The 24,276-nt window shown below is 39.9% G+C and overlaps 2 protein-coding genes across 2 annotated transcripts in view; both read right to left on the bottom strand.

Moving 5' to 3' along the window:
- Nucleotides 1-15,629, bottom strand: part of LOC101711492 (proprotein convertase subtilisin/kexin type 5) — an 86,220-nt gene extending 70,591 nt beyond the window's left edge. The window contains exon 1 of the mRNA XM_087184122.1: nucleotides 14,529-15,629. The gene's annotated coding sequence lies outside the window, so the exon portion shown is untranslated. The remainder of the gene's footprint in view (nucleotides 1-14,528) is intronic.
- Nucleotides 1,407-24,276, bottom strand: part of LOC147825976 (proprotein convertase subtilisin/kexin type 5) — a 341,197-nt gene continuing 318,327 nt past the window's right edge. Inside the window, exons 22-24 of the mRNA XM_087184121.1 lie at nucleotides 23,186-23,322; nucleotides 15,640-15,846; nucleotides 1,407-14,597 (exon numbers count right to left, since the gene is read on the bottom strand). Coding sequence (XP_087040247.1) covers nucleotides 14,503-14,597; nucleotides 15,640-15,846; nucleotides 23,186-23,322 — 439 coding nt within the window. The 3' untranslated portion in view covers nucleotides 1,407-14,502. The remainder of the gene's footprint in view (nucleotides 14,598-15,639; nucleotides 15,847-23,185; nucleotides 23,323-24,276) is intronic.

Raw genomic sequence — 24,276 nt, 5'->3', positions numbered from 1 at the left:
TACAGTTAAGCTGTTACTAATTTCATGGTTCTGATTTGCATTTCAACATTCAAGGATGTAATTACTGTACCCAGTCCCAAGGAATAGTTGACATATTTTATCTTTAAGATCTCAATAGGTCATTTCTAAGAGTTTTCAGCTGCTCCTTTGCTGAGCACATAAAATGAATTTACTTCTGAACTGAGATCTTGTATGCCAAATTTTTACAGCCTTAAATATAGTATTTTATCACTACTATAAATGGTTCTTGACTCACCTCTCATAAACCTTTTAGTGCTAAAGGCAAGAGCCCTCCCCAATTCACTTGTTTCAATTAATATAAGATTTTCAAGTTGAAGCCAGGTCATTTGGATATTTCAAACACATAGGCTGCTTTTCTGCTGAACGTAATAAATCTTCAATTTTGCAATTGGCTTGGGCAGCCAGAATGATTGTATTTGGCTTTCCAATAAGCACCCCTTCAAAACAACTTCCTTTGTCTCTTAAGACTCACCAAAACTGGCTCAAAGGCTTCATGTCATCAGTCAAATATTGGGGTCATGGTAATCTAGAGTCTACATTTTAGGTTGATTTATTTTTATTTTTATAGTGGAGCATCTAGGTTTCTAGCAATTATTTGAAGGCATAAAATTCCATCATGATGATAAATTAAGCTGTCAGCTCTTTCTGGTCCAAATTAGAGGTTAGAAATATTGAGAAACTTTTCTATTCTAATATTTCATCACTAGCATCTCCAGGTTATTCTTATGACCCTGGTGGAGGTAATGCGAGGGAAGCATTACCTTGGGTTTTCTCTTGCCCTGGTGACCTGATTGAAGGGGAACGGCTCTCCCAGTATTCTCATGGGTCTCCCTCATCCTGGGGCCTGTGAAACAAGGAGCTGAGAGCATCTTTGATGTGTTAGTCAGATTTGCATCACTGTGACAAAACACTTGAAATGATGAACTTCAAAGGAAGAAAAAAAGATTTATTTTGGTTCATGAGTTCAGCAGTTTCAGTCCATGGTCACTTGGCTCTGCTGCATTGGGCTTGTGTTGAGGAAGAACATCATGGAAGGGAGCAGATGGTGGAGCAAAGCTGCTTACTTCATGGCAACCCGGAAGCAGAAAAAGGGAGAAAGAAAGGGCTGGGTTCCCAGTATTCCTGTCAAAGCCACACCCCCAATGGCTTAACTTTCTTCCACTAGGCCCCACCTCCTAAGGGTCTACCACTTCCCAATAGCGCCATCAGCTGGAGACTAAATATTCAACACATGAGGCTTAGAAGACATTTGAGATCCAAACCATAACATCTGGGTTACCTGCCCCTTTCAAACAAAATATACTTCACTTGTCTCACCGAATAGTGGAAAGTCTGTAGCTAGTAAGAACACACAATTTTTACGGAAAGGATCTGGCAAAAAATAAAGCTGGCCGCTACAAATGGCCATAGACACAGCTAAGAGGAAAAAGGTTTGAATGACCCAGTAACATCATCAGTGAGAACATGAGTAATGTCTAGAGAGGTCAGCATGGATGCTACTTTCCTTCTAATGCTTTAACTCTGGATCTTTGGCGGAGAGGTGGTAAGTGAGGCATGACCATACTTGGGATCTATCCCTGCAACCACTGCCTTCTAAAGCTTGCTGTGCTGATTTCTTCTCACTCTGCTCTAATGCCATGGGCTGACCCATTGTGCTATAAGCTGAGCTGAAGGCTGTTGGGAAGGGTCTGGCCAAGGTATTCATGGTGGTTGTTGCAGAAAGACTGTGGAAAGGATGAGTCTGGACTCCAACCAAATTACCCTTCTGTTGGAAAGTCACAGGTTCAGGCTCTGGAGGTACGGGGGCAATTTACTGACACTCATTGTTGGCCCAACTCTCAGTTGGAGACCAGCCTGTTCAGCAGCTGGGTATCAACATGCAGATGCTCCTCCTCATCCACATTCAGCTTCTCTCTATTCTGATGTCTGCTCTGTGACTTAAATCAATTTTTTTTCTCTTCAACTAGTGGAGCTTGAAACTCTTCCTACCATCTGGCAAAGGACTATGACATAGCAGTTTGGCAGTGGCATAGGGAGATGGAGAGTTGGGGAGTGAAATGACAGCTAACAACAGACACTGCTAGAATTTGGGCCTGGAGCACCTTCCAAAGGCTGATGTGATGAGGCTTGGTCCCAGCTGATGGCACTACTGGGAGGTGATTGAAAGAGGTGTTTACTCAGGATATGTGCCTTTAAAGAGTATGTCTTCTCCTGGAGATCTCTCTTTCTCCTCCTCCTCCTCCTCCTGCTCCTCCTTCCTCCTCCTTCCTCCTCTTCCTCCTCTTCCTCCTCCTCTTCTCCTCCTTCTCCTTCTCCTTCTTCTTGGATGCCATGAAATGGGTAGTTTTGCTCCACCAAATGCTGTCACCCATGATATTTTGCCTTATTTCAGGCCCAAAGGGATGGGACCAAGAGTCCATTGACTGAATCCTCTGAAACCATGAGGAAAATACATCTTTCCTCCTTTAAGTTAATTGTCTCAGGTATTTTGTCGTGCAACAAAAAAGCCAACTAACACAGGCACAAAAGCCATATATATTTACTGAGGGCCTACCAAGTGACAGATACTAAGCTAAACATGTCACCATGTACAAATTGGTTGTGGGCTCAAATACAGACTTCTTTTTTTTTTTTTTTTTGTACCAGAGATCAAACTCAGAACCTTGCACTTGCAAGGCAAGTGGTGGAACAATGGAGCTAAATCCCCAGCCCATTAAATATAGACTTCTTGATGAGGTAGATAGGATAGAAAAGGAAAAGAATGGCAATGGAAAGAAAGAAAATTAAATTTTATTTTGATATTAATAATAGAGCCTATTTGTTTTTCTCTCTTGAAGAACTCAAAATATGCTCATCTTTCTAGTTTTCATTATAATCTCTAGGGTCCTATTAGGAGGTTTAAAAAAAAAAGACAACTTATATGATGTTTTCACTTAAAAATGTGAAAGAAGCAAATGCATATTTAACTTGCTCAAAATTTTCATTGTGATAAAAGATGGAGATGAATAGATGGCAAAATTTTCAACTCCATATTCCACATTTCTGCAAAACAAAGTAGGATTAAACCATCTGAATTTCTCATCAGTACTGCTGGTCTCACTGCTTTTTTTTTTTTTTTTTTTTGTACCGGGGATTGAACTTGGGTCCTTGAACTTGCGAGGCAGGTGGAAGAACCACTGAGCTAAAAGCCCGGCTCCTCACTGTTATTTTTATTTATGCTTGATAGATAAAGCTGGGCTCTTGATGGCCTAGAGATTTCAGAAAAATTGAAGATGTTTCACTTTTGGTAATGGCTTTCCAGCTTATTTTGAATCACATATGCACCTTCGCATCCGTTTCTAATCTCCTGTAAAGGTGAAAGGCTGTCTTCCACCCAGCTCTTCCCTGCCCGCACTAAGTGGGAGCGAAAGTCACAGACTGCACACTGCCTTCAGCAGTGGCAGACCGTCTTCTGAATGCCTCATTCTTGGGAGTGGGGCTTGAGCACCCCCTAGGCCTTTAACTCGGTTTATTTTGAAAGTACTTGGCTCAGTTTTCTTTCTGAAGGCTATGTGATCCAGACAGACCTGACTCCCAGCTTGACTTCACAGGTCAGTTACACAAGTAGGAGGAACTTTAATGACAGCTGGCTCCAGAGGAAAACAGTATAATGACACGAAGAGCTCAGATGATGAGCTAACTGCTCTAGAATGAAATGTAGGCTGTCTCACCAATGTGTCCTTCTCTCCCATAACCATAAGAAAGAAAACTTGAATGTAGGAGAAGGAACATAAGGATGTAATTAGGAATGAGACAAATACAGCAGGTTGACCTTTCTGCAACTTTTACTTACATTTTCAAAGAAAACAATAGACAAGTGCAGTCTACTCTGGATGGTCTATAGGTTTGGAGACAGGCAGCCTAAATCTGAATTTGGCTCTAACTCTTTATTGCTATCCATCTTAGGACAAATCACATAAACTCTCTGAGCATTGGGTTTCTCATCTATAAAATGAGACTAAGGATTTTGCATAGAGGGGTTATATTGAAGAGTTCAGATCACGTTAAGTGACAGCATGTTGCCACTCTCACTATGAAGATTCGAAAGACAGCATACAGCAGGGTCAAGTCCTTTAGGCAGCTAGCCCACCTACTGGCCACACAGCATCGGTCACTAGGCCTATTCTCAGGTCATCATTTTGCTGGAGATCAAAGAATGAAATAGCAGAATACTTTGTAAAATCCCATTGCATTAAGAACAAAACAAACAAAAGAGACGTCTTCAAAAGAGGTCTTTTGAGAGAAGGAAAAAAGACACTGCAAGGGCAAGTGACAGATAAGATCGGAGGGGCAGAGGGAGAAATCACGTGGTAAAGTTGAATGGGCAAACGTTTGGGCTCCATCCCTGTGGAAGTTTGGTTCCAGCAATCCGAGCAGATACCAAAATCTGTGGAAGCTCAGGTCCTTTATACAAATGTCACAGTATTTGTATGTAAGCTCTGCACATCCTTCCATATTCTTTAAATCATCTCTATATTACTTATATACCTAACACAATGTAAATTTGATGTAAGTAGCTGTTATACTACATTGTTTTGATGACAAGAAAAAAAAGCATGTATGTGGTTAATACAGAGGCAATTTAAAAACAGTACTTTTGACCCAACATTGGTTGAATGAATGGGCGCAGAACCCATATATACAAATGGCTGGTTGCATTTCGTGTACAAACATGTGGCATCCCAGTCACTGCCATGATGAGATTGTTCCCAATACTCACAATGGTTAGTTTCTGACTCTTTTTCAGACACACAAAAGACTGTACCTTTCCATTCTGTGATCTTGAGCATGATGACGTGACTTGCTTTGGCCAAAAACATGTGACAGAAAGTACTATGCCACATCCCAGGGATGCTTTCAAGATCCTGTAAATGCTTTACCTCTGCTGTGATGCAGTAGTGGATGCTGACTATCTTGTCCTGGTTTGAAGGCCATGCAGATCAAGAGTTCTCAGCTGATCCGTGATGTAGCACGCCTTCTTGCTTGAAGTCATTGAGATTTTGTGGTCTTTGGTTGTCATAGTACAATTCTGCTCATCCTAATGTGTATATATTTATAACAAAGAGTTTCTAAGCCAACTACCTCTTCTACAAAGAGGGAATGAGCAGTTATGAAGAAGATTGCCCCAAACGGACTGTTTCTGAACTACTTTGTCACCTCCCACATGCATAAAAGCAGACAAGTTTTACACTTCTCTAATCCTCAACTTCTCCACCTGTAAAATTACTGGATTATGGATGTGAAAACATATTAGGGGTTTAGGAGAATTCCTGGTGAATGACGGTGCTCAGTGTTATACAGTTCTATTATTTGTAGAATAAAGTGTACAATTGACAGAAAAGCAGAAAGCACAAAAAATGTCATAAATGTTTGCCAGATAAATTAATGAAGAAAGGCAGGATGAATAAGGGACAAAGAGGACTGGGATTTAGCTCAATAGCACTGCACCTGCCTTGCAAGTGCAAGGTCCTGAGTTCGACCCCCAGCACCAAAAAAAAAAAAAGGTGAAATTTTGAGACAGGGTCTTGGTAAATCACTAGGTTGCTCTCTCTGGGCTTGAACTTGTGATCCTCCTGCCTCAGCCTCCCATAATGCTGGGATTATAGGTGTGTTCCACCACAAGTCTGGAGTTTTGAATTTAATACGAGTTATGGTAGAGGATAGAGAAATATCTGCTGCCAGTTATACCCTCATATTAGAACTGCTTTCCCAGTTGGCAAAAGAATCCCTCATGGAGGTGAATGAAATAGAAGGAAGGTGACGTGGTGGGGAAAAGCCGAGCTAATTGAAAACATGATCACCTATGGTCTCAGCCTTGCTACAGTCCTGAGCTCCCCTTTCACTCTGTTCCATCTCAGAGCCTTTCAGGTGGAAGCCTTCAAGGCCAACAGCTTTGAGCAAGCAGTGATGCCGAATTAATCTTCGTAACTATCAAGCCAAGTGAAACCGCTGGATTGGCAAATTATTGTCATTGTCCAAAGCTGTAGCTGAACTCAGTGCAATCACTATAGTGTGTATGGCTGAGGAAGAGGACACAGAATAAGGCTTTCTTTTATTTTTTATTACTCTCTAAAGCAAAATATTCTTCGTTCTTCAGTGTGAAGGAAAGAACTTCAGATAGCATGGATGGAGAAGACAAAATCAGTATTTGTCCTGTGCTCTCCTGGCCCAACCCAGGCCCTCATAGGCTTCAGTCTAGTGAGCTGATGGATGAACTGAACTGTTCTGAGTTTAATTTCTTCACGTGTAGAATGATATAATCATAATCAGACCTAGTCTTTAGAGTCACATAAGATATATACTTAAAGAATGTAGCACAGCACCCAGAACATTAGGAAATCAATAAATGCTTACAATTGGGTCACTATTTTAGCTACACTGTTCAGAAACAAGATCATTCTCATATTGAAGTATTTTTTTTAAAATCAAATTTTTTTGAAATATATTTTCATAGTGCAACACTTGCCCTCTATAGCTGTACAATTTTATCCATACAGCCATGCAGTCAGCCAACAATCAAGATATAAGATATTTTCAACCCCCTTAAATGGTTTCCTTGGGCTTTTATTTTTAGAACAATGTGATTATTGTCAACTAGAGTCCACCACTTATTCATATTTCTTTAGGTTTTACCTAATGGCTTTATTCTGTTTAGAACCCCATTTGGGCTATCACATTCTGTTTAGCCATCGTGACTTCTTAGCCTGTGACAGTTTCTCAGATTTGTTTGAGGAACTTGACAGTTTTGAGGAGTACTGATCAGGCATTTTATAAAATGCTCCTCTACTGAGACCTGTCTGATATTTTTCTCATGATTAGACTCAGGTTATGGATTTGGGGTGGAAGGCCACAGAGGTAAAGTACCATTTGAACCACAGTGCGTGGAGGCTGCTCAGCATCAGTGTGAGCGAGCCCTGCTGCCACTGACCTTCATCCCAGAAAGAGGATCTGTCTGTGGGTTTCCCCACTGCAAAGTCTTTTTCCCTTGCTGTTTGTATATAGTACTCTAGGAAGAAAGTCATGCACAGCCCTCACTAGAGGAACAGGGAGTAACTCTCTCATTCCTTAAAAGAGGGGGTATTTAACTATCTGGATTTTATCTGTATGAAGATTTGTCTTCCCTCGTTTATTTAATCACTTATTCATATCTATATAAACCCATGGATATTTATTTTATACTCTGGGTTATAGCCTAATACCATTTTATTTACAATGTAGCTCAAACTGTTCCTGCTTTGGCCACTGAATACTCTTTCAGTGGCTCCTGTGTCCCCTGGATGTACCCGCATCATGTGGTGGGTTTTTTTCCTTTTAGCAATTTCGTACTTTTGTCATTACAAGATACTACAGAGTCATCCTGTATATTTCCTGAGCCAGTGCACAAATCAGCTGATTCTCCAAAAAGGTTTGCTATCATTTATTGGAGAATGGTATTAGAAACCACGATTGAGGGCTACGTGTGCTTATCGATACTGGAGAGTTGTTACACTTTCTGGGCTGAGAGCACAGGTGCTTTTGAAACTCTTTTTACTTTTTCTATGTCTTCATTTTGAAGCTCATGGAAAGACTGGAAAAACAGTCAAATGAACTTTGTGTGATTCACCTGGATCCTTTTTCTTCTGAACCGCTTGGAATGGGCTGTAGACATCATGACAGCTCCTCCCCAGGTACTTTCTCACACTCCTGCAGCTCTTAAGTAGTGCGATTACATCTACCCAACCACATCATTAAATCCATTATCCTATACAGTTATATTACAATACTTCTTTTTGCCTCAAATGTATTTTACTGCTTTGGAAAATTCAATATTTATGCATTTTCTCTCTTATTCTCTTATTTTTCCATAATTTTTTGTTTTTGTTTCTTGAGACAGGATCTTGGTGTGTAGTTCAGGCTGGCCTTGAACTCACTATGTAGTCCAGACTGGTCTCAAACTCATGGCAGTCCTTCTGCCTCAGCCTCCTGAATGCTGATTACAAGCATGCTCCACCACACCCAGCGATACTGAGCGTTCTTTAAGAGTACAGGTCAATTTTTTGGATGGCTATCCCACATTCGGATTTATCTTGTGATCATCTTCAAGCTAAATAAGCTTTTCTCTATCTCAGCATTATTGACATTTTGGACCGAGTGTTTCTTTATTGTGGGTTCCTATCCTGTGCATTGTTGAGTAGCATTCCCAGCCTCTATCATTAAATGCTACTAACAGCCCTGCAATCATGACAATCAAACATGTCTCAAAACTTTGATAGATGTGTTGTAGTAACATAGCGGCCTCCAGTTGAGAATCACTGCTCTAGACATTTTCGCCAAAGGATACTAGGTGATACTATCTACTCGTTAATGTCTGACATCAGGAGATACATACACTAATGTCTGGTTGTATGAAACTAATAACAATGATGCCAAGTGTAATAACTTGTTTAAGGTGATAATAAACAAATGTGTCCATTCCAATTAACCATTAATTCTGGTCATACTTTAAGTCTGTGTGCTTATCCTGTTACTTGACAATCTTCCATGCAATGTTCTTAAGATACACTGGTAATTCTCCCAGGAGTCAATACACTAAGGGATGCAAAATAATAATTTCCTAGTTCTTTCTTTGCCTGTATGCCCACTGAAATTTTTCTGAAAAAAATTTAAAAACACTTTCCCATTTATTCTATTTCCCTTCTCTTCTTTATTCTTTTAAAAAATATCACTGTTGATACATAGATTTTTAAAGTTAATTGAATTGTAATTCTTTATCAAAAAATGTTAAAGCTAAATTTGTCCCAAATTTGGCCACTGGGAACCCACTCACACTAGGTACGGGGTCATTTGTTATGAATATATGAAACACATTGTTGAAATCAAAAGTATGTGAAAAGACATAACTAAAGCAGATTCACACTCATCTCCACCCCTTTCTGCATAGGCAACCATGTTCATTAGTTTCTTGTTTATCCTTTCTGTGTTGCTTTCTTTTCTTTTGAAAAATAAGCAAACATGTAGGTGGTATACATACACTATTTCACAATTTTTGCTTACAAAAGGTAGCATTCTATGTATATACTTACATATGTCATGAAATTACTATTGGTTCATATAGATCTGCTGTTCTTTTGACAGCTGTAGAGTGCTCCATTGTGTATAAGTCCCTTAGTTTATTCAGTCCACCGTTAGCAAACATTTAAGCTGCTTCCAGTAGTTCACTACCACAGATAATGCCACTATGAGTCGCTTCCCAAGGCTTTGCTTTCACAATTTCAGTTACCAGCAGCCAATGCCATCATGCCTGGTCCTGCTCAGGACATAAAGCATCCCTTTGCTCAGCATACCCATGCTATATACGCTACACACCTACTAGTCACTCAGTGGCCCTCGTAGTCCTGCAGCGTTTGCATCCAAGTAACCTTTATTTTACTTAACAATGGCCCAGAAGTACAAGAGGAGTGATGCTGACAGTTTGAGTATGACAAATAAAAGTTCTCAACTTAAGAAAAGAAAAAAGAAAATCACATGGTTAGGTTTGTTAAGATCTATTGTCAGAACAAGTCTTTGTGAAGTTGTAAAGAAGGAACCATAAAGTCATGCGAGTTTTGCTGTTGTACTCCCAGGGCTTAAGATGGAAAGAGCATTAGATTGTAGAGTTCTGCGGTACTTATGGTATGAGACATCCCCTTGGGGGCGTTGGGCCTCAGCCCCTTGGATTAGCAGGAACTGTGTGTGTTTTGTACCCTGTGGCTGTCTCCTGGGGAAAATTGCTAGAAGAGGTTCTGTGGGTTCAAAGGGTAAATGCAGATGGATTGGTGATACCTGCTGCCAGATTTTCTGCAGTGAAATTGGTTACACCACTGTCTTCCCACAAGAGATAAGTAAGAGCATTTGCTTCCCTGCAGCTTTGCACACAGAGCTGGTAAACTTTGACATTTTTGCCAATCTGATAGGTGAGAAATAGCATCTCAAGGAAGTTTTAGCATGCATTTTCCACATAACAAGCAAGCGTCTTTTCTTACGTTTTAAGATCATTTGTTTCATATTGCTTTTTAAAAAACTTATTTCTTCCGTCTCAGTTTGCTAGTATCACATTAGCTGAAACAGCAGCTGCATTAGAGTTCTCTAGAAGAACAGAATTACAACCAAATTCATCTCCTTCAAATCTCTTCTCTCTCTCTTTTCCTTTTTTGCAGTCCTGGGGTTTGAACCCAGGGCCTTCACACTGAACTCCACCTCTGAGCCTCCTCCGTGCCTCTCTCTCATTTTTGCCTCCGTCTTTCTCTGTTTCTCTGTCTCTTTGAAACTCAGCCAGGAGGGTGCATGCCTGTAATCCCAGCACTCTGGGAGACTCAGGCAAGAGGATCACAACTTTGAGCCCAGGCTGGGCAACTTAGCAACTTAGCTAGACCCTGTCTCAAAATTTAAAAAATTTAAAAGGGGCTAGAGATGTAGCCCAGTGTGAGGGTTCTGGGTGCAATTGCCCATACTGAAAAAGAACAGGTAAAATTACTCCATTTACTTCATCTTTCAATTATTGAAGAAATAGAACCCAGAACACTTAGATCCTTGTTAAGATTTCCATTCAAGGCACTGATTAGACAGACAAAGAATTTGACATCAGGTACTCTTGGAACAAAATGATGTTATATAAAATGCTGTTCGTTTACAGCCTGATAAAGAAAAGAAATGTAACTCCATAACAATAAAAAATGCCCTTGCTCCATCCTGGAGTATCAAATTCAATATTTTCTTCCAGACAAAACAATCATTCTTTGGTTATGGGTTTGGTTCTCTGTCCCTTTTCTGAAAATCTTTCCTTGGATTGACAAATACCTAATCCAGTCCAGGAGTTAATGAGTTGCCTGTCAATTTGGAATTTGAGATTTCTTTTTCAGTTATAAAAGCTAGATATTAATCTATCGACTGTTAAGTATCTAGAACAGAATATGAAACTCAGGAAATATATCCTGTGTTCCCCACAACTATTTACTACATAGTATAAATAAAATATCTCAAAGTGACTGATTCTACTTTTCTCCAATCCTCTAGAGATCACTTAGACCTGGTCCAAAGAAGAACCTATATTATTAAAATGGAAAAAAATCTAAGTTCTCTCCAAAGGATGATGTTTTTGTTTCAAAAGAAGATTCTCAGGAAAATCTACAGTAAATTATTCATAGCTTTTAAAGTTCATATTCTTATTAAAATTATAAAATTTAATAAACCATATCTTCTTCAAATTTTTCTTATAGTTCTAATATTCCATGAAAGAAAAATCACTTGTGTTTGTATTGTATGATTTCTTTTCTTTTCGTCTTGGACCATATACAAGATTTGATTAGAGAAAACATCAAATCCAAATCTCTATCTCTGTTTTGAGTTTGGGAAACTTTCAAATTCAATCTGATTAACATTTATAAAGATCTCCTTTACTTACAGTGGGGTTATATCCTGATAACCCCAACTTAAACTGAAAATACTGCCAAGTTGAAAATGCATTTCATATTTCTAACCTATAAATATCATAGCTTAGCCCACTTTAAACATGCTCAGAATGTCTACATTAGCTTACAGTTGGGAAAAATAATCAACACAAGGATTATTTTATAATAAAGTGTTGAATATCTCATATAATTTATTGGATACTTGTATCCAAAAATGTTGGCAACATAGAACATTGTACAGGGTTAGTTGATTACTCTGGTAATCATGTGCCTCACTGGGAGCTGTGGTTTGCTGCTGCTGTCCAGGATCATGAGAGAATCCTGTTCTACATATTGCTAGCCCAGGAAAAGATCAAAATTCAAACTCTTGAGCTTGTTTAGTTTCTACTGAATGTGTACTGTTTTCACACCATGGTAAATTCAAAATATTATAAATCAAGCCATCATAAGTCAGGTACATTGTACATTAATTGTGCAATTATTACGTCCTAGGTGCACTGCTAGTTCTTGTGAGAGCACAGTGTGCAAGTCCCAGAGCTTATTTTGAAGTCATTTACTGTCTAGGCAGAAAGAAGAGTATATACCAAATATCATACCAGTCAGCAATAAAAAGTGTTCTGAGGAGCCTACAAAAAAAGGGAAATAGGAGAATCTATTCTATGGGAGGGTTCAGAAATAAGGTCATAAATGAGTTCAACCAAGTCACTCCGTAAATACACAAGGCCCAGTGGATAGAGTCTTTATAAAGCAAGAGGAATTTTAGAATTTAGGTTGTGAAAACTGGCATCACTTAGAAAGCTTTTGTCACCCTGCCCAGTGATCCCTCTCTGCAGGTCTCTATTCAGCCTCAGGATAGACTTCATTCCAGGGATGCTGCTCAGGACCCACAGGACCCCAGGTGTCCCTGTGAATTCCCAGAGCCAAGGTGAGCCCTCAGCATACAGTGTGAAAGCATGAGTGGCCTGACCTTTCAACAGCACTTTGTAAAGGGAATCAAGTCAGCTAGCTTGGTTGGTTTGCTTTTGCACTTTTACTATTGTGTGTTGTGTGTCCATGCTAGCATCTTTGTGCATCATGGAGAGGTGTCTATGTAGTGTGTGTGTGTGTGTGTATGTGTGTGTGATCTTTCTTTTTTTTTGGTACTGGGGATTGAACTTGGGTCCTTGCACTTGCACAGCAGGCAGCAAAACCACTGAGCTAAGTCCCCGGCCCTGTGTGTGTAATCTTAACCTCAAGATTTTGGCTCTCCTAGCTCTCTGTTCAGTGATGGCAGTGGCACAAGTTCATGACTCAACAAGTTAAACACGGACAAGAGAAGATGAAAAAGGGAAAATAGGGCCTGAAATGGACAAACAGTGAATTTACATTAGTTAAAACATCTATGACTACTCCAGAAAATCACCAATCACCTTACAAGAGACACTGGGACCTGCTTATATGTACATATATAAGCAAAAATTATATCTGTATATATATATATATAATAGCATATAATACATAATAAAAGTACTTATAAGGAAAATATATATTGTTCATATTTTTATTTTAGTACTTTAGTACTTTTGATTCCTAGATGATTAGCTTTTTACCATTAAATCTGACTCTAAGGATCACTTTATTATTGTATTTTACTTTCTATAGTATAAGCCACATCTCATAATGGAAAATAACAAGGGAATGGCATTCAAGTTTCTAGAAACTATTTTATAGTTACAGATATTATAGAAAATAGAACTTTTCCATTTAAGGCAAGGAAATATGCTAACAGCCATTAGATAAATTCATGGATAATATTTAGGCCTTGCCTAAGAGATTTTCTTAATTCTTAAAAAGATCACACACACACACACACACACACAGAGCCAGTAAAAACATTACTTCATTCTAGCACAACTTAACCCCTTGCCATTCTATAAGTGCTTTTAACTTCACTGGGCAGCTTTTTAAAACACAAATTCTCAAACTTATCTTAAACTGATGAATTAGAATCTGCATTTTAACAAATCCGGTGCATGATTTGTGTGTGCATTAAAGTTTTAGAAGCATTCCAGGCCTTTACAGAGCTTCCATGAAGAGAAGGTAAATTATTCTATGAATCTTCAGTGGGGGTTCCTTCCAAAGATCCTATAAACTCCTCTCTTTCTTTCTTTCTCTCTCTCTCTTTCTCTCTCTCTCTCTTTCTTTCTTTCTTTCTTTCTTCCTTTCTTCCTTCCTGCCTTCCTTCCTCCCTCCCTCCCTTCCTTCCTTCCATCCTGGGGATTGAATCCAGAGCCTCACACATGCTAGGCAACTGTTCTACTACTGAGCTACATTCCAGACCCTTCTATGTACTATACTTCTATATAGCCCCTTTCTATATCTTGCCTAAACTTACTTAAAATGTAACTTGAAATTTGGTGGTCTCCCTATTTCATATCCAATCCAGTGATGCTATGTGCCACACACTGCTCCCACCACCTCTTCTACCACAGCTTGTGAGAGGGAGAGAAAGGAGGAGCTGCTGATTTGAACTAGAGAATTATATATGCTTTTTAGTGCATGAAGGAGATGTCAATGCCACGGCTACCATTATTAGTTCTTCTCTAAGGATTATCTTAGGGTCCAAGCAATACAAGAAAACTTCCTCATCTCTCTACCCAAAGCTTTTGTGTTTTATAGAAGTGAGTTAGAGTAATAAGAAATTTCTTTGCTTGAGTTTCTTCATTATTCATCTTCAAAATTTGCCACTTTGAGAATCTAAGAAGTGACTGAGTTTCAGGCACCTTGAGACATGGCTGCTGAGAGGTATCTCTGCCATTGAGCTAAAAGCTGGAGAGAAAAGCCCTCCATTCTCTCTTAAACTTGACTCACAGAAAGACTGGGAGCCTAACTCTAACTTCAGAAGCAAGCATTTTCTTACCATGACTCTTTGTGTTGGAGTGAGCCTAGCTAATGGTGACACTGATAAAGACAAGGATAAGAGACCCTGCTGAAGCAACAGCAGAATGAAGATGTGTGAAAAAAACATTTCATGTCTTTAAGCAACAAAAGGAGGTGACATACCCGAGCTGCATCCCAGACACCCTTCCTCACAAGGCAAGCACTCCTCGTAGTCTGAATCTTGGACTTCACCTGAGCACGCAGAGGAGTGAAAAGCAACTCATTTCCAGTAAGTGGAGACACATCGATTGTTAGGAGAATATGTTGATGTGTAGCTTATTTTTAAATCATAGAGCAATTATGCAACCAAAATCATGCTGGAGGATATACATGTCATATACGTCTTTATCATTTTCTATCAATTTAATAAATTAGATCAGCTTGATTGGGTATAAATAGAATAAAATTGAACCATATGCCATGGAACTAGTTTGGAAGTCATGCTGGTAGATTTTGTTAATGAAATCAATTCTGCTTCTTGGAAAATACAATTGTGTATATAAATGAACAGGCTCCGTTTCTCTTTTCATCTGTCTTACCAACACATTTCTAAAAAATAATTTAAATTATTTTATTATATTTGTTAACATTAAGGAGAAATAGAACGTTTTTATTCTAAAAATATCTTGGAGCTTTCTTAAGCACCAGACCAGGTATAACTCTTATACAGAGCAGAGCAATGGTCTGTAGCATTCTTACATAGAAGGGAGCGAGAATTCTAAGCGTTGTTTTTTAATTTCCCTCTTCCATATGAGATAAAGTTGGGCAAAACCAATAATACTTCAATTCAGACTGCTTTAGGGTTTTCCAGGAAGCTGGTTCTCACTCGCTTCTCGCAGTGACCCTATCTTGGTGTTATGCTCTCGCTTTTACAAACAAAGAAACCAAGGCATGGAGAAATTACATTAGTTTTCCCTTGAGTCTCATAGGTAGTAATTGAGAAGGAGAAAATTACTGGACATGACTTTCAGATTTGAATCTAATTTTCTCCCCACTGTGTTCAGTCCACCCACTTCCCAGTGGAGATGATCAGCTGCCATTCCTAGGATCCTGGATTGTGTCTGGGGAAGCCAGGGAGAAGGTTGTGGGGGAAGAGGGAGGGGCAGCTAAGGAGTCACCTAGTCACCTGAAAGCTCAATATTAAACCCAGACAATGAAAGTCTCCAGGATGTCCAGGAGTAGAGACAGCTGCTCGCCCCACCCCCTGTCCTGGGCGAGCCCAGAGCAGTCTCACCTTGCCCACACTCTAGCTTCTGGCAGGTGTGGTTGGTGGGTCCTAGGACGTAGCCACTCGCGCACCTGATGCAGATGTGTGGGTTGTGGCAAAGCTCACAGTTGCCCGGGCAGGGCAGGCAGGTGCGCCCCTCGGCAGGGGCGAGGCCCGCCGGGCAGCTCTCTCGACACTCGCCCCGGTACAGGAAGCTCTCTCTGCCGTGCTTGTCTGACCAGTTAGGGGGCAACGGAAAAACAGAAAATGTACAAAATCAGCCATGAAGCTACTGTGAGAGATTTTATTAAAAAAAGAAACGACCGAATGCTTTTGTTCCTAAGGGACCAGAAGTATAAGAATGGATTTAATGAAAAGTGCAATATCTACGTCCTTGTTGTTGAAAAGTTTTCCTTGCAGGGGATCATCTTTCAATATTTTATATATTCAAGTGACCAGCCACTGCTATCTGGGATGTCATTGCAAAACCACAAACCATGCTCTGTGAATAGCTACAATTCAAATATCCTTAACTTCCCCTAGGGGTTCTTTTGGTATGTATGGAACTTCTTCGATGTGGGGGTTACAGAGATCCCATAAGAACAAACACATGCTTAATGATGGACACATTTTATGAAAGTGCAGTGTTTTAAAATGACTTGGAGTTGTCATCAATATCATATACTTTTGTTAACTGACTAAAGTCTGAATTGTTACAAAGCTACCAAATCTGACAATGAGGCTCTACTGAAGCGCTAGGCCACGTACACCTCTGTCTTTTGTCCGTGCATTCCCGGGGGCTCCTGACGTCCATCCACACTGGACTCTGGAGGGAAAGAATCACCATACCCCCAGAAGGACAGACTATGGGAATTTGTTCTTGGAAAGATTGGGAAAATCTAATCAGTTTACAAAAGATCACAATTTGTTACAAAAGATTATAACCATGCAGAAATATATAAATCAACAGTAAGATGAATACTGTGGATGCACCTGGAGGTTACCTACTCCCAGCCTCCTGCAGTTTTTATGCTGAGTATACTCAGGGCATCTGTCTTTTCTGAATTGGACTTCCCTTATGTCACTGCCTCTGAGGAGCAGGCAGTCTGTGTTACCCAGAATAACTGGGGTCTAGTGTTCATCCACCACATGATCCACCACATGGAGATTCTAAGCCATTGCCCTTCAAGATGCAAGGCTGCTGACTTTGTGGATAAAGAGCACTCATTCCTGTTGCAAGCTTAGAAGCTGAAATTCAGAACAATGTTAGACCGAACTACTGATATTTAATTTTTGCCTTTAAGTATAGCACTTTCAAATATCTGTCCTAAGATTTCTTGTTTAATCAGATCTCTAGTTCAAATACAGTTTTATTTTATTTTCCTCAATTTTTTTTATCAGTGTATGTTTGTGATACATAGTAAATACATTCATCGTGGGATATTGGTACATATACAATATTGCATCTTGATCCTTTTTACTTCTTCTTCCCTTTCTCCCTCCTGTCTCCGGCTATCAAATATAATTTTAAAAGCACATTGTTTGATTATAGGCTCTCAAGCTACTGCTTTTCTCACTGTAATTTCATACCAGAAGTCTTTTGGTTCCTCCAGGACCAAGAAAACAAAGAGAGCTACCAGAGAGATGGAGGAAAACAGGTATCAGTGGTTTTGAAGATGGACTTAGAAGAGCATTGTCATCCAAGGCCAAAAGAGTGTGGGGAGTTTGTAGAGAGCACTTGGTGATAGCATAGCTACAGAACAAGATTGTGGAGCACGGAACTCTGATTTGATGAAATCTAGGAAATCAGGGGACCACGAGAGGGTCAACCTTCCAAGTTATGTAGTTATGTTTTTTGCAGCCCCTTTATGAAACCCTAGCAAATCCCATTTCCACTCTGACTCCTTTACAATTGATCTTGTGTTTTCAGAGTGCAACAATTGCACTGATGTAAGTGGAAAGATCTGTGAGACAGCAGCAAGGAGGCCTACCTCTCTATACAGTGGTTGCTCTATATCACCCACACCTTTGCTGGGCATCCTCTCAGGATCCAAAAGCCCAGAGACAACCTGGCATCCAGAAAGTTCCCTAAGCATGTATTTGTTGAACGGTGAATGAGTGAGACAGTGAATTTGTATTTAGCGGTATTCATTTTCCCTTTATATCCAGTTGGATAATAATCTTAAACAATTAACAATGATGGGCTCTCCCTTAGTTACTTTGCTCTCATTGCTGAGACAAAATACCTGACACCCAAATTTAAAAAGGGAAAGGTTTATTTAGCTCACAGTTTGTAGAGGTTTCAGCCCATAATTGGCTGGCTCCAAGGCAGGGTGGCATGGCAGAGGGGCATTGCAGAGGAGAAAGAATTTATGGCAGTGGACAAGAGGTAACAAAAGCAAGTGAGGAAGGGACCTGAACAGTGTTTTTCTGCTCCTTTTATCTTATCCAGGCAATTTAGGGCAAGTAGCACTCACACCCTTTATCCTAGTGCCCTTGATCCTAACATTGCACCATGAATCAATTCCAATGTCACACACTCTAGACCCAGCCACCCCTGAAAAAGCCCCACCTATGACCACATGAGGCTTTGGGGGGACATCTATGCACAAGCCATAACAGTTTCCAGTATCAAAAGAAATGTTATTTGATCTGATTTTTATTGTTTGAACACGGATTTTTTTTTAATTTGGACCATTTGGAGTGTTATCATTTGCATTTAAAGAACAGAGATGTGGGGCCTGGGATTTAGCTCAGTGGCACCACACCTGCCTCGAAAGCACAAGGTTCTGAGTTTGATCCCTGGTACCAGGAAAAAACAAATACATAAAGGACAGAGATCTGAAGGGCCTCAGTTCTTAAAACATACAGACTCCATAAAAAGAGGTTATTTAGATTTCTTGTCCATGGCTAGCTTTCCCCACAAGTTTGCTGCAGGATTATGTCAAGATTTAGTCATATTTCTGATAGTGTCAATAGTTTGCCAGCTCATTTAGTTATGGATGATAATTCAGGAAGCTCAGAGATTTGAAAGCCATGCATAATTTTTGGCTTCTTGCTCAAGGTCTCCAAATTTAAATGACTACAATAGTGTGTAAGAGAAGCTTGATCCAGTAGTAGAAAGGCTGGCATTTTGGGGCAGGTACCACTTTCACGGTATAATGTGAGACTACAATTAAGACTCAGGGAAGTAAAAGAGGATCAGCTTGGTGTTCAGGTATTCCAGAGAGTAACCAGCTGCTACCAGAGCATTTCTTGGCAGCTGATTTTGTTAGATGAGAAAGTAGACCAATCTGAAGCCATTAAAGCCTGTAGGAGGGAAGGAAAGTTGAGGATTATAAGCATGAGGAAAAGGGCTACCAGAAAGGATGGAAGAAAGGCTGAGGAACTCTGAACATTACTTTATCAAGTTCACGTCAGTTTTTTGCTTACTGTAGCTGTTTTGTGACTGAATGAATTTAGCTTTGGGTCTAGTTTGGTAGAGGATATATCTAGAAGAGACTTTACAGTAAATTTTCTCCATCATAAGAGGAGATCTACATTTCCATAAGAATTCACACCTAACCCTTAATGAATTCCCAAATCAGTAAGGGATGAAATCTCTATAAGTCTTAGTTACTTTCTTCATTGCTGAGACACAATACCTAACACACAAAATTTAAAGAAAGGTTTATTTTGGCTCATGTTTTAGTCCATGATGGACAGGCTCTCAAGAAAGAATAGTGTGGCAGAGGATTGTGGTAAGAAGTTGCTTACCTCATGGTGGTGGGGAAACAGAGCTAAGAGGAGCCAGGAGGGAGATACACCCTACCAGGTCATGCCCCCAGTGGGCTCCCTCTTTCATTCAGGCCCTGCCTTCTAACAGCAAGTCAGCTATGTCACCGCCATAATCCAATCACCTTTCAAAAGCTCTGCCTTTTAGTACATGAGGCTTGGGGGGTCATCCAGATATAGACCTTAAGACCACACGACGGTGGGAAAGGTTTATGTAGGTAGAGGGGACTCCCCTGCCAGAGGTTTTCCCTGCTTTTATTAAAGCTTCCATTTATAGATACAGAACTTCTTCCATTAAGTCATCCACTCTTGGTATTCTTTCATCAAGATCTGGGCTATACTTGCTGTGCTAAATCCTCTTTTCTTCTTTTCCTCCTCCTCCCTCTTCCTGTACCCCTCTCCCCTACCCCTCCTCTTCTTGTGGTACTGGGGATTGCCTTTGCACCGAGCTAAATCCTCCGCTTTGTTTATTTATTCATTTCACATTACTAGGAATTGAACTCAGGCTCTCTCTCTCTCTCTCTCTCTCTCTCTCTCTCTCTCTCTCTCTCTCTCTCTTTAAGGCAGAGACTTGCTAAGTAACTAAGTTTCCCAGTCTGGGCTTGAACTTGGATCATCCTGCCTCAGTCTTCCAGAGTGCTGGGATTATAAACCTGTGCCACCACACTCTGCTTGTGCTAATTCTTCTTGACCTGAAGACATCAATCTCTTAGTAGGCAGAGGACCTGTTGAATGAGAAGCAGTGCTATCCCCAGAAAGCCTCCTCTACTCACCAGACCTGGAAATGATGCTGCTTCTCTCACCTGTGGCAGGATTTCTACCAGTCAGGTGGTCTTTATCTAGTATTTCCTTGTTTTATAATATATGAGACAAACATCCTTATTAGGGTGTAAACTCCTCAAAGATAAATATCATGACACCATTTATTGTATTTTCCATGCCACACAATATATACTAAGTTGGACATGGGAGGGATGCAATAAATATTTAAGAAGATACATTAAACACAGTCTTTCAAACAAAAAATACAGACGAAATGTCAAAGCATTAAATACACACACACACACACACACACACATATATTAATGTGAGTTACCTGTAGTATGTTAAGATATTTGTTTCACATCTAAACTTTTAATTTTGGGCTACATGTGGAAGGGTTTTTAGTTTCAAATTTGTCCTCTTTCTTTCTCTTTTTCTTTCTTTCTTTTTCTTTTTCTTTCTTTTTTTCTCTTTTCCTTCCTTCCTCCCTTTTCTCTTTCTCTTTCTTTCTTTCTTTCTCTCTCTCTTTCTCTCTCTCTTTCTTTCTTTCTTTCTTTCTTCCCTCCTTCCATCCCTCCTACCTTCCCTCCCTTTCTCTCTTTCTTTCTGTCCTCAAATAGGAGAGGTTTAAAGAAGTGAAGTGTTTGCTTTAGTGTGTTCTACCTAGTTGTTAACAGGTTCTGGGGTGCTACCGACTCTTTGTAGAGATTCTAGCATCTTCTTGTCTCAAACAAAGAACTGGAAAAGCAAGCTCAAAAAGCAGTGAGGTTTCACATTTATATTTTTGGTACCAGGGATCAAATTCGGATCATTGCACCTGTGAGGCAGGAGGGAGAACCGCTGAGCTAAATTCCCAGCCCTACATTTATTGAAGGTAGGAAAAGAAACATTCTCTGCATAGTGAGTACAGGCCAATTAAAAGAGGAAAAGAAGTGCGCTCTACAAGATGGGAGTAGACCACAGTGAAAGAGAGAGCACAGTGCCCAAGGGCTTAACGGTCACCGTCTTTTGTATCTCCCACTCCTCAGGCTGATGTCAAGTCTATGCAGTCCTATTAAAAACCTGCTTGAGTTCTCTTGAGAAGAATTGAAGGCAGCAGTTTCTGATCAGAAATGTTTCTCTGTATATGTTCTGCATACTCACCTGCCCAGCCGGCTGGCTACACCCTAATCTCCTGCTCCACTCTCAGTAACAAAACCAGGAGGAGAGCCCACATTTTCTGATGCTGGTCTTGATGTTCTTTTTACTTAATCATTCAGAGTACAATTATTTATTGTGTACCTTTTATAAACCAGATGCTGCCCGTGTGCTCAGATATCAGGAAACAAGGTAGAAACCATTCGTGGCTCTTACAGAGCACAAAGCATTATAGACAAGACTGGAGAGGCTTGTGGATGGAAAGTCAGGGCTCTCAGAATGCGCCTATGAGGGTAACCTGTCTTACCCAAGGAGGAAATGACATTGAAATCAAGATGGGACCAGAAGAAGCCAGCCAGACAATAAGAGAAAATATCTCAAGTAAAGTCTTTGAGGCCAGGGAAGCTCAAATGAGGAATAAGCAGATACAAATAACAATAGTTATAATAATAGAAATAAAATAAGCATAGTTAATATCATTTAATACTTAATATGTGCCTCAGCCTGTTTGTTCTAAATGTTTTATTACTTTGTTTCACTTACTTTTTATCACTCTTAAAGAGGTAATTATTCTCACCACTTTATAGATTATGAAAGAAACAGAATGTGACATTTCTAGAGGTAAATATGTCATAGATATACAGTGATATCTTGGTCACGAATTTACTTCTTCCCATAATTCTGGTTGCAAGCCAGGATTCAATTCCATTGAATTGGAAGAGAACCAAATTAAATTCAATGGTTAGGTTTGATGTTGACCTTATGGGGAAATTTGATTTGATCCTTGTCCAACTCTGTTTATGACCAGAATTATAGAAAGAATTAAATTCATGAATTGAGGTACCACGGTGCTTTGTTTCCACGTGACATACATACAAAGCAAAATTTTTAATTTATACAAAGAAATGTGTTATATCCTGTATCCCTATAAACCCATAATGGTCTTTATTTATTCTTCATTTTTCTTGGTTTTATTGCAAGCAAGAATAAATAATTCTTTTCTATCAGAAAAGTGATGTACGACAGTGATGGTGACTAATGGCTTCAGGATCAGTGAGACAACTAGGAATGGGAGGAACCCTGGAGAAGTGGGTAGCATCCTCTTCAGGCCTCCTGCCAGCTCTGGAAATATAGGCCCATCGTTGCCAGATTCTTCAAGGTTTCAATAGAGACAAAAATTCCAAGTTTTTATTTGAAATTTCCCAAGTTTGAAATTTGGCTCAAATTTAAAATGTATTATCTAGGCCAGATAAAATATGGCTCTGGCTTGCATCAGGCAAAAATAGAGGATTGACACATGAAATACGGCTGGGGAGGAGTCAGGGGTTAAACTGCAGAAGCTGCCGGAAACCATGGGCTATAATCCAATGATGGAGAATATTTTGAGAAGATTTCAAGTTGGGAAACAAAGGGTCACATTCACTGTGGGTTGAAATGATTACCTTGCTACTGCAGGGCTCTGACAACTTTTAAATAGAGCATTGCTCAGCTCTGAGGAGTCCCTCCCAGGGCCTCTCATTTTATCTCACTTTATCTCTTTTAAAGACCAAATGTGCCTTTCTTAGTTTCCTAGCTCTTCACTTTTACCTCAGCAAATCTTCACTTTGCTGTATGTCTCACGCCTGACATCTGTTCAAATGCCCTTTCTTTCTCCTTCTCGAGGAAGACAACTTGTAACTTCTCTCATCTTCTCAGGGGCAATAAGTCAGCATCCATGATGATGTGAACAAGGTTTTTACAACCTGACAACAGGCAAAGAACTCCAGGTTGTACCGTCTTGCTAATAAACAGCTGTTTAGTTTTAACCCTCAACCCCAGAGATGAGGCCTCTGAGTTACCCCAAAGATGGCTGTGGACCAGAATGGGTTTGAGAGGGGAGAAAAGCAAGTGTCAGGCTCACCTGGTCTGCAGGAGGTACAGTTGAAAGGCCCACTTCCTCGGCATCCTTGGCAAGTGTGGTGGCATGGACGGCACTGGTTCTTAAATTCAAACTTCCATGAGGGACAGTTCAAGACACATCGGCCATCATCAAAAACCCTAGAAGAAAAGCAGAATTTCAGAATTTATCAGGGTGACTTCCCAGAATGGGCCTAAGTATCAGAACATGTGGTATTCATGTTTTGCTGTACAGATCTGATTTCATTTTTCCAGAAATAAAAGGGTTGCCTGGGACTGATCATCTAAGAACATGTGAAATATTAGTCATGTACCCATCCTTGGCCCAAGACTTTGATCCAACAGCAGGCATGCCAGAGACTGGCTGAGCATTCAATCCTGTGTCTGGTTCCAAATAACCTAACTGGTGCTCACAGGGATTAAATCCATATTGTAGGCTCCAGCCAAATCCAGCCAATAGTCAAGGGAGGGCTCTGAACTTTCAAGATGCTTAATAGGCCTCTGAATCCAGAGACTTTGGAAAAATATTCTCACTTTAGTTATCAGCTTGCCCAACATGGCAAGGGAAACGTCAGCTCCAAGGCTATTGAAGGGTAGAATGAAGCACTGTTTTGCAGCTCAGGTGCTACTTAGGAACTCGTTCTGTATATATCACAAATAATCAGTGAACTCTGATTTTGAATATCATTCTTTGCAAGTATTTCCTGCTATGTGGGTTACCACAGACTCTTTTTCATTAACCAAGCTTGGAAACGGGTACAAGGGTTTTAGAAGTAAGACAACATGTGAGCTTCTAAAAGCTTTGGTTTTATATTTATATATGTCATAATGTTATTGTTAATGTTTTCATGCTTTTGCTTCATTTTTTTCTTGCACAGTGACCATAAAAGTAAGTGTGTTTATGGGCTGGGGATTTAGCTCAGTGGCACCATGCCTGCCTTGCAAGCACAAGGTCCTGAGTTCGATCCCCAGTACTGCAAAAAAAAAAAAAAAAAAAAAAAAAAGAGTAAATGTGTTTAAGTAAATTGCATCGAAGAATTTTCTGCTCTGAAAAGTATATAAAATGTTTTGGTCAAATAAAATGCAAGAGTCATA

The sequence above is a fragment of the Heterocephalus glaber genome, unplaced genomic scaffold (genome assembly GCF_053883595.1).
Source record: "Heterocephalus glaber isolate CG9 unplaced genomic scaffold, H.glaber_assembly_v1.0 deba00001481, whole genome shotgun sequence".
Taxonomy (NCBI): Eukaryota; Metazoa; Chordata; class Mammalia; order Rodentia; family Bathyergidae; genus Heterocephalus; species Heterocephalus glaber.
This window is presented reverse-complemented; position numbering and strand designations above follow the sequence as displayed.